Raw genomic sequence first — 11,307 nt, forward strand, 5'->3', positions numbered from 1 at the left:
ATAAGTATATATCTTATCAAGGGGAGCAAATAAAAGACTTAAAGCTTTATTTGATCATAATAGTATTAATCTAACCAAAATGCTTCCCCCCAAAATGATCTTACAAGTATAAGATCTTCACCAAGCATATCAATTATAAAAGTATAAATTATACAAACTACCACATATCTATTCAATGTTAATAGCCATTGAAGAATAATGTGGTAGGCTGGGTGAGGTGGCTCATGCCTGTAATCCCAGCACTTTGGAAGGCTGAAGCAGGTTGACTGCTTGAGCCCAGGAGTTCAACACCAGCCTGGGCAACATGGTGAAACCCTGTCTCTACCAAAAAAAAAAAAAAAAAAGCTGGGCATGGTGGTGCATGCCTGTAGTCCCAGCTACTTGGAAGGCTGAGGTGGGAGGATCACTTGAGCCCAGAAGGTCAAGGCTGCAGGGAGCTGTAACCACACCACTGTACTCCAGTCTGAGCGATGAAGACCTTGTCCCCAAAATAAATAAGTAAATACATTTTTTAAAATTGTGATAGAGAGTATTTATTAATATACAGGGTAGCAAGAACAGTTTCCTAAATGTTATGTACAGCTCAGGCTATTCACGAAAAGGTGCTATTAGTGTTCACTAAGCATCTGAAAAGGTCTCAACTTAAATGGTAATTATGGAGACAACATCTAAATAACAAGATATTGTTTCTTCCACTATCATACGAACAGGATGATCTCATCTATGAAAAACAAAACATAGCAATATATATCTATAGATATGTATAAAATGCTCAAAGAATACACAACAAACAGATAACCATGGTCATTACGATGGAGAAGGGATAGAACTGGAAACAGTGGTACAGGAAGACTTTGATGTAATATGTATTATTTGAATTTGTTTTTAATAAATGGAACATATTCATGTATTGCTCAGGTGATCTAACTTTTTTTTTTAAGAGACGGGGTTTTGCTATGTTGCCCAGGCTGGTCTTGAACTCCTAGGCTCAAGACATCTTCTCTGCCTCAGCCTCCCAAGTAGCTGGGATCACAGGTGTGAGCCACCACAGCTGGCTCTAAAAATTTTTTTATAGTGCAAGAAAGTACATATGTAATTGCACATGCATTTTTAAAATTCCTGAAAGGATATACTTTAAACCATCAAACTATTCACAGTGGTTCTGCCTGGCGGTGGACTTACAGGTGATTTGCTGATTTTTATTTTGATCTTTTCATTTATCTGTATTTATATATCCTCTTTCAGTGAACAAAAAAAAAAAAAAAAAAAAAATCTTTGAAATATGTGACTGCCCACATACACATAGCTCTCTGGGGCAAGAAACTCACAGTGTCTCTAAGGAGTGACCTGGTTAGCTGGGAGTAAGGAGTAGGAAGGAGATTTTCTTTTTATCACATGACCTTTTGTATCTCCTGAGTTTTATTAAGGACATGTACTACCCACTCAATAAATGTTATTTTATTAGGTTTGGCCCACCAAATGTTCACTACCAGAGTTTGGAACTCCTCCTCATTTGGCTCTACTTCCCAGTTCCACTGTGGGGAAAGAGTTTTGGATAACTTGTATCTGACACACCCATACCTGAGTACCTCTTTCTTGACTCACTTTCCAACAACCAGGGTTCCACAAGCATTGCTCCACTTATAAACAGATTTCTGCCAACTATAAGGGACAATCCAGTTCCCTCCTTCATCACAGAGGCCGTTAGAGTAGTTTTCTAGGTACAGTCTGCTTTTCCTCACTTGCGGTCTTCCTGGAAAACTTCTAACCCTGACCGGCCTCCTGCCTTACCACCCCATTTCTATTCTCCACCCTCCAGTTCCCTAATCGTGCTAAAATTCAATAATGCGTAAATTGTATAAGCTGGAACCAAACTTTTGACAGCTGCCAGAAAGGTACATATAAACTAATTCACAAACATTAAAATTTAACCTAAAGAAATTCAAGTTACATTGGCAAAGAATTATAGTGTCTTCCCTACTAGAAAGACCTCTGTTGAATTACTCTCTTTTTCAGTATCCTTACTGCAGCAGAATCAAAATCTTACTTGATAAATTCTCTGAACCTCTGCAGTTGATATTACATAGTTTATAAATTAAGTAGATCTTTAAAAATCAAAACTTATTTTCCAAACAACAACAACAACAAAAAACCCTTGAATTTTGCTACACCTAAAGTGAAGAACCTCCTTCTTATCTACTCTTCTAGGCACTAGCCCGCTGTGACTCAGAAGAATATTCCTCAGTGAGTCATTAGTACTTGCTTAACCTGACAATCGGTGTTTTAGGCCAATGCAGCCTCATTACACCGTAACACTAAACTGGAAAACAAACAAACAAGATGTTCTTAGTACTGGACCCCCTGACCCCAAATTGCCTCCAGCTAATAGTAAACCAAACTAAAAACCAACATTCATTGATCACCTCTAGTAGACAGAGCAAGAATGACCCTGATTGCTAAAAAACACTCCAGTCCTACAAGTGAGAAGAAAACATCCTGTCGACACAAGACTCCCTATTTGTCCCAGCCCTGCCACAACCTTATCTCTTTACATCTATGCCCATTTCTTCAACCTACCAATAGAAAGGAGCTGAGTTTCAAGGCAGTGGAAATATAGCCAAGAGCTGACTACACAGCACAAAAATACTATACACAATTTCTATAATCACCACATATGGATACCAGTCCTTCCTCCTAAATATCCTAAAACTGTGGATTCTCAATTGTTCCTAAGGGATTAAAGAAGGCTGAAGAGAATTTATTCAATTCAAAGAGGCTAAGGAATTAAAAGGGCATGTCACAGCAAGTGATTAGAATTGGTAACTTCAATAAAGAAACTATTATTTGAGCTAGGAATTCCTCCTTGACCTTTATTTAAGGCTCTCTCCCCTACCCCAGTTTGCTTTAAAACATTATTTTATGTCTTTATTGTACATGTAATATCATACTATTATTGGTCTACGAAACTCTAAATCCACTGGTATTTGTGTTTTGCAAGTAGGATTTACTTTGTGGTGGTGTCAACAAGTTTTCCCAAAGCTCTATATTGAGGTGATCCTTAGGGACCAGACCTAACATAAGGCCAAAACAAACAGGAAAACTAGCCTATGAAGTTCCCAAGGAAGCTCTAACCCCTCAGCAAGTATGGATGATCAACCAACAATATGAGTAATTGACTTCTTACAACTCCCAGAAACAGTACACAAATGCTTTCAAAACAACTACTTGGTATCAGTTTCACATTTGAAGACAGTTTAATCCATAATTATTTTAAGATAAAATTATATTTCTTTCCACTCAGCCAAGTAGTATTTACTGTGAAGAAGTTACTCATCAGAAATTAGTTATTCCAAGATACTGCCATTCTTTAAAACATTATCTGGAAAAAATCACTTTTACAACTCATACAAAAGAAAATCAAGACTTTTCATTTAAATATATATATTTCTTTTTTGTTTGTTTTTGTTTTTTGTTTTTTTTGTTGGGAGATGGAGTCTCGCTCTTGTCACCCAGGCTGGAGTACAATGGTGCGATCTCGGCTCACTGCAACCTCTGCCTCCTGGGTTCAAGGGATTCTCCTGCCTCAGTCTCCTGAATGTCTGGAATTATTGGTGCCCACCACCATGCCCGGCTAATTTTTGTATTTTTAGTAGAGATGGAAAGGTTTCACCATGTTGGCCTGGCTGGCTGCACTCCTGACCTCAGGTGATCTGCCCACCTCGGCCTCTCAAAGTGCTGGGATTACAGGCATGGGCTACTTCACCTGGCCGATTTTATTATTCTTATTCTTATTAGAGACAGGGTCTCAAGAAAATCAAGAGTATTTAGAAGAATAATTTGTCTTTGAGTAAAAACAGTGTTATTCCCTTTGGTCAACTGTTTCCTTTATAAGACTGCTCAGAATAACTTTTCTATTATCAAATCTACCCTTACCCTTCCTTTTAAAACAAATATGAAACTACTAGGGCTCTGAGAGTCCAAAACCACATAGAACTAAGCGTGAAAGATGGTATTCAATGTCTATATAGCACAGTAAGCAGATTTTAAAGTTATAATGTGATTTCATGAATATTAATAAATGTCTGGCTGGATATATGCCTTCCTATTCAGAGTCGTTCAGACTCAAATAGTCTTAACTGAGCCCCTGCTAGGCACAAGGTATTGTGCTAGGTGCTTTCATTTAGATTACTGAATTTATATCCAATTCTAAGACAGCATGATCTTTCAGAATGGCTGGGGTAATGGGGTGAGAAAAAAATCACTAAGAGAAATCTTTCAACAATTATAGGTTATCCTATGTCCTAGAAGGCCAAGAGAACAAGTCTATACCCATCAAATCGAAGCATCTTACTCCAGAGTATAGAGTAGAGAGTACAAGTGGCCTCATAAAAGGTATATATTACCTAGAGACCATCTAAAAACTGAATTGAAAACCAAGATGTTTCGCCTAAACATTCTGGAGCCTTAACTGGGAATAAAGAGAGGTATGGGAGCCTCTTTTACCTGTATCCTGCCTCCTTTCTAACCATCAAGACGAATCTGGAGCCTACACAGTTGTAGAAATGTCAAAACTTGGACTTAGCTATTTAAAAAGATTTACGTACAACAACCAATTTAGTATAATCTAGGTAAAACTAAGTACTTAACAGTCATATTGATCTTTTCCCAAAAAACCATTTAGTAATTGATGCTGAATATGAACTGTCACATTACCTGAACATAAGAACAACATAACAGGAAACAGAACATGGCCATAAAAATAGGACACAATGGAGGGGGGAACCCCATAAATTCAATGCAGGGTGCTCTTTTTACAATTTTATACTCCCTATAATCTTTTTTTTTTTTTTTTGAGACGGAGTTTCGCTCTCCTTGCCCAGGCTGGAGTGCAGTGGCGTGATCTCAGCTCACCACAACCTCCGCCTCCCGGGTTCAAGCAATTCTCCTGCCTCAGCCTCCCAAGTAGCTGGGATTACAGGCATGTGCCACCACGCCTGGCTAATTTTGTATTTTCAGTAGAGACAGCGTTTCTCCATGTTGGTCAGGCTGGTCTCGAACTCCTGACCTCAGGTGATCCGCCCGCCTCGCCTTCCAAAGTGCTGGGATTACAGGCGTGAGCCACCCCGCCTGGCCTATACTCCCTATAATTTCTGATATCACTGATTTTCAACTGCTGCAACACCTGCCCCAAACACCAATCAAGATTATTGTAGTTGAAGAGAGATTTTGTGATAGCCTAGAGTTCTAGGCCTATAGCACCTAGCAGGACACTCTATCTTCTCTCAGGTCACTTTTGGCCTGATGATTTTCTTAAAAGGTTCCAAATAATTACCATATATATATATATTTATATATATTTATATATATATATTTATATATATTTAGGCTGGGTACAGTGGCTCACACCTGCAAACCCAGCACTTTGGGAGGCTGAGGCAGGTGGATCGCTTGAGCTCAGGAGTTTAATACCAGCCTAGGCAACACAACAAGACCTTGTCTCTACCAAACAAATAAATAAATACACACACACACACACACTCTTAATACTCATAGATATAACACTTGGGCATGCTTTTTGGTTAATGTACACAAAATCTCTAATTAGAATGGAAATAAGAAAGTAAGTCACCAAAATAAAAATCCAGAGAAGAAATACAGCCCATTAATTTAGATTATAACAAGAGTAATATTTTATCACTGTAAATAAAATAACAAGGCTTGAATATATCTAAGTCAACTGAAACTCAGTTTCACGCATCAAATAACTTCTTCAGAATGTTGGTCTTTCTATGCCAGATACTATCCTAGGGTTAACTAAGAAGACTTAATGCTAACTTTAAGGCAGTGCATCATACACTGAATCACTTTACTTATAGGATTATAAAGAGGAATTTTTCCATTTGCAAAGGGCAATTCTAATCCTTGATTTTGTAACCCACGGCAAAACAGACACTCTAGGCTGGGTGCAGTGGCTCACAACTGTAATCCCACCACTTTGGGTGGACAAGGTGGTGGATCACCTAAGGTGAGGAGTTTGAGACCAGCCTGACCAACATGGTGAAACCCTGTCTCTACTAAATACAAAAAATTAACTGGGCGTGGTGGTGCGTGCCTGTAATCCCAGCTACTTGGGAGGCTGAGGCAGGAGAACCGCTTGAACCTTGGAGGTGGAGGTTGCAGTGAGCCAATACTGCGCCACTGTACTCCAGCCTGGCCAACAAGAGTGAAACTCTGTCTCAAAAAAAAAAAAAAAAAAACCCCAAAAAAGAGACACACTCTGATATAGTGCTGGAGGGAGTAGAACTGGTGATTTAGTAATATATACTAAATATATATATGTATAATATATGTTTTAAATATATATTTATTTTAAATATATATATTATATATAATATACATATATATTTAGTAATATATACTAAAATTATAAATGCATAAATCCTCCGACCTGAATCGTCTACTTCTAGGAATCTGTCCTAGAGATAAATTTGAAATTGTGTAAAATGCCATTTTACAGACTAATTTACTGCAGCACTATTAATAAGGGCAAAGTTTTGAAAACAACCTAAATCATTTGGGGACTGGTTACAGTGTGAGAGTTCCATGCAGTGAAACAGCAATGGAGAGAAAGCACTTTGTCCTGATATGACCTCCCACCCAAACATACTAAGATGCAGTAAATAAAAAGCAAAGAGCTTAAGTGTGTACAGTATTCTATAATATGTATCAAAAGGGGGTGGGAAATGAATAGATGTATATGTACAGAGATATATCTCTAGTACCACAGGAATGTTACTTGCCTAGGAAGTGGGATTCAATGGGTGGGCAATACAATAAAAGGAAGATTTTTAATTTTTGAATTTTGAGCCACATAAGTGTACTAGTTGGTTAAAACATTAAGTGTAACCAATGTATAACTTGTACAAAAAACACAGTATTTTAGGATTTATATATGCTAGGATTTTAGGATTTATATATTCTATAGGATTTTACAATTTATAGATCATGATACAATATAGTCTCAAAGTATTACATTGTAATTAAATACTACAAATTAGTGTAACAACTTTTGCTATTCCTTCTATTTAAATACCCATCAGTCCATCCTTAAATTTGTTATTATATGGTCACAGAATAGAGAACCAGAGGGTCTCTGAAACACCTGAACCTCTCAATTTATAGGTAAGAAAACTGTGGCCTTGGCCAGGCCCAGTGGCTCACACCTGTAATCCCAGCTCTTTGGGAGGCCAAGGCGGACAGATCATTTGAGGTCAGGAATTCGAGATCAGCCTGGCCAACATGGTGAAACCATCTTTACTAAAAATACAAAAATTAGCCAGGCATGGTGGTGCATGCCTGTAATCCCAGCTACTCAGGTGGCTGAGGCAGGAGAATTGCTTGAACCCGGGAGGTGGAGGTTACAGTAAGCCGAGATCACACCACTGCACTCCAGCCTGGGTGACAGAGACTCTGTCTTAAAAAAAAAAAAGAGAGAGAGAGAGAAAAAAAACTGTAGCCCAGAGCTAAAAACCTCACCAAAAGGACACAATTAGAAGATGGCAAAGTATGGCCTAGGACTTGATTTCAATTCCAATCTATTCTCATCTATTTCTTCTACCCTTAAATGGTTTCTTAATTACAAGGAGCCAGCATGATTGGGTCAAGATCCCAGTGGTATCTTGAGGGTAGTATGAATGACTAGGCCGGTGTGAGCTGATATCTTTCCTCTCGTGGGATAATTTTCAATGCTCACAGAGGAATCAGAGGGGTAAAGTGTTGCTTCTCAACTGGGTTATGTTTTAGCAAAGTGCCAAGAGTACTTAAAGCCATAGTGTAAATGTGGGGTGAGGAGTGGGGCTTTCTACAAAGTCAGTAATACTAGAAAATTTGAGAAAAATGTTAAGCAAGTTAATCAGGTAATTAAATATTATTTTTGTATTCAAACAAACACCAATATATTGTGGCACTGAATATAAAATGTACATGAATATTTAGCATAAACCGGACACTTTCAAAGAGGTATCATGCTGGTTCTGAGTCTGATGCTACAGGCTTAGAAGTACACATACTCACTGTCAAACTCTTAAGAGGCAGAAAGGTTTGAGTACTACTATATCAAGGGAATTAAAATAGCATTCTCGATGGTGGCAGAAAGCGAATAGAGTTAGAGCTACACAGACCTGGACCTGTAGCTTACTCTTGCCACTGTGTGACCTTATATCAGTTACTTAATCTTGAACTCAGAGCCTCAGTTTCCTCATCTGTAAAATATGGTCAATATTACTTAGCTTGTGGTTTTGTTACAAAGATTGGAGATAATATATGAAAAGCAAACTGCCTGGACTCTAGAAAGACTATAATAAATGATGGCTACTTGGCAGGATGGATCACTTGAGGTCAGGAGTTCACGACCAGCCTGGCCAACATGGTGAAATCCCATCTCTACCAAAAATACAAAAAATTAGCTGGGTGTGGTGTTGCCCCTGTAGTCACAGCTACTTGGGAGGCCAAGGCATGAGAATCGCTTGAACCTGGAAGGCAGAGGTTGCAGTGAGCCAACACTGCACCACTGCACTCCAGCCTGGGTGCCAGAGCAAGACCCTGTTTCCAAAATAAATAAATAAACATAAAAATGAATGATGACTACTTTATCACAAGCCTATTGGAATCTTTATTTGACTATCTAACCATTCACTTGGTTTCAATTTGTGAGAACAAGGTAAGGCAGGCAATGAATATTTATAGGCCCTCCCGACCAGTCACAGAAAAGAAACAGGTCAATAGGACTAAAAAAAGTGATCAGTTTATTATACTCACATATTTCATTTCAAATTTCTTAGCCAACATTTCCACCTCTTGCCTCTCCTGATGTTCATCATTAAATGGGTCTTCTGTGTGAATGAGCTTCTTCTGATTCAAGGTGAATGGGAAAAGAAACAGAAGTATCCATTAGTATTACAAATAGTATTATTGTTTATTTATTTATCATTATATAACAAACACTTCAATTCTATTTCAATAAATGTGATCCGAAAGGAAATAAACTAGTGAGAATATATAACATATGTTATACAATTATATTATTCAGAAACTATATTTTAAATTTAATCAATAAGAGACTTTTCCTAATACTAACAAGTCAGTCAGAAGTATTAAAACTAAAAAAAGTTGGTTCATAGTAAAAAATATTTACAGTTGTAATGGACTCATATACACTTCATAGTGTTTTGATGAGTAAGAACTCAACAATCCAAATTGTCTTCACCTGCAAAATGATCATATGGTCACCTTATCCAAAATAACAAGGAAAAAAAATCCCCAGGAACACTAGCTAAACATGAAAATCTCACTTATGACTCTAGAGTGATATCTTCACTAGCAAAGATTAACTGCTTTGATCAGGAAATGCTTCTAAAAGGAGCTCTAGATTATTAATTAAAATCAACACTTAATCATCTGCCTGTGAGTTAACACTGAGTGTGTATAGCAGCTAAGGTTTTCTGTTGAGGTCCAGTATCAACAACCATTATATCACCAATATCCTGTCAATGGATATCCATTCAGGGAATACACACTACTTTTAAACAAAGCTAGAAAAGAGAAATAGCTGCAAAAAGGTTACATTACCATGCCTTTCTTCTAGTAGGGGAGAGTGAAAGTTTATTATAATACATGGTTTAAAACACACAAACACAGAGCTAGAAGCCCACATTAACCATCTATTTAACAAAACAAACAAAAATAGCCATCACATCCTTAAGTCTTCTACTTTAGTATACAAACATATATATGGTTTTCAATGCACAAAAAAACCAAAACAAGGATAAAAATACTACTTTTATCCAATTTCAGACAACTGACTGAGGTAATTAAAAATTAAGGTATACTACAACTGAAATACTGACACAGATTCAATGGACTCTGAAGGGCAAGAAAAAATGCAGAAGGAAGGAAGATTTGCACACTTAGAAACTGAGATACTTCATCCTGGATATAAAAGTTGATAAGTGATCGGTCTAAAAAACATGATAGAAAAATGTGGACAGAATGAATACGAGACAATTCATCACACTTGGGACATTAGAATAAAGGGATACTTCTTTAAAGGAGTTAACTTTAGAATTAATTTTTAAAATCATTGTAATAAGTAATAAATTTATAGAATACTTCACCCCAATAGAAGTTACCAATGAAAGGCCGGGAGCAGTGGCTCACACCTGTAATCCCAGCACTTTGGGAGGTCAGGAGTTCAAGACCAGCCTGGCCAACATGGTGAAACCCTGTCTCTACTAAAAACACAAAAACTAGCCGGGTGTGGTGGCACCTGCCTGTAGTCCCAGCTACTCGGGAGGCTGAGACAAGAGAATTGCTGGAACCCGGAAGGTGGAGGATGCAGTGAGCTGAGATCCTGAGATCGCACCACCGCACTCCAGCCTGGTGGAGACAGAGAGAGACTTCGTCACCCCTCAAAAAAAATTTTACCAATGAAAAACATAAACATGATCCAAAAAGGAATCAACTAGTGAGAATAATAAGGAATCCTAGGCATGTCCAGGGTATAGCCTTTTTTGTTTGTTCTTGAGACAGAGTCTTGCTCTGTTGCCCAGGCTGGAGAGCAGTGGTGCGATCTTGGCTCACTGCAAGCTCTGCCTCCTGGGTTCACGCCATTCTCCTGCCTCAGTCTCCAGAGTAGCTGGGACTACAAGCGCCCGCCAACTTGCCTGGCTAATTTTTTGTATTTTCAGTAGAGACAGGGTTTCACCATGTTAGCCAGGATGGTCTCGATCTCCTGACCTCATGATCCGCCCACCTCAGCCTCCCAAAGTGCTAGGATTACAGGCGTGAGTCACCACGCCCAGCAGGTATAACCTTAACTAGAGGCTCAGGTTAAGGACAGTGAGCAATCGCCATGTCTATTACAAACTGCTCCCTCATGCACTGTGAAGCCCAAATACTTCCTCTGTGGTATGACTCATTTTATATGTATAAATATAAACCTATGGATCTATATTTTTAATAATCACCTTATATGCCATTCTAAAATATTTTATGTACTTTATGTAGGTATCAAAAGTACAGCTCTTATTTTCTCTTGACAGCCTACAAAAACAAATTTAAGAAAATGGACTCACTTTTCTTTTACAGTTAAGAATAAACACCCTTCCCCAATCAAGACTAAGCTTTTTTGGTTTTTTCAGGTGAAAAAATATCTGAAAATTTTCAACTACCCACATGCAAAACTGATGCAGTAATTTTGTCCTTTGATCTTAACTCATCAACACCACTTTCAGGAGATTCTTTCACAAA

General features: G+C 38.0%; 1 protein-coding gene across 12 annotated transcripts in view; it reads right to left on the minus strand.

The window, feature by feature from the left end:
• The window catches only part of UBN2 (ubinuclein 2), a 100,566-nt gene that overhangs the window by 85,175 nt on the left and 4,084 nt on the right, over positions 1-11,307 (minus strand). For 11 of the 12 annotated variants that reach the window (XR_004183108.1, XR_001901256.3, XR_001901258.3 and 8 more), the window contains exon 2: positions 8,818-8,910. Coding sequence is in view for 9 of the 12 variants with exons in the window: in XM_021936321.2 (XP_021792013.2) it covers positions 8,818-8,910 (93 nt within the window). In the remaining 3 variants the exon portion in view is untranslated. The remainder of the gene's footprint in view (positions 1-8,817; positions 8,911-11,307) is intronic. The other variant, XM_017957215.3, reaches the window with a different exon arrangement.

This window comes from Papio anubis, chromosome 4 (genome assembly GCF_008728515.1).
Source record: "Papio anubis isolate 15944 chromosome 4, Panubis1.0, whole genome shotgun sequence".
In the NCBI taxonomy this organism is placed as follows: Eukaryota; Metazoa; Chordata; class Mammalia; order Primates; family Cercopithecidae; genus Papio; species Papio anubis.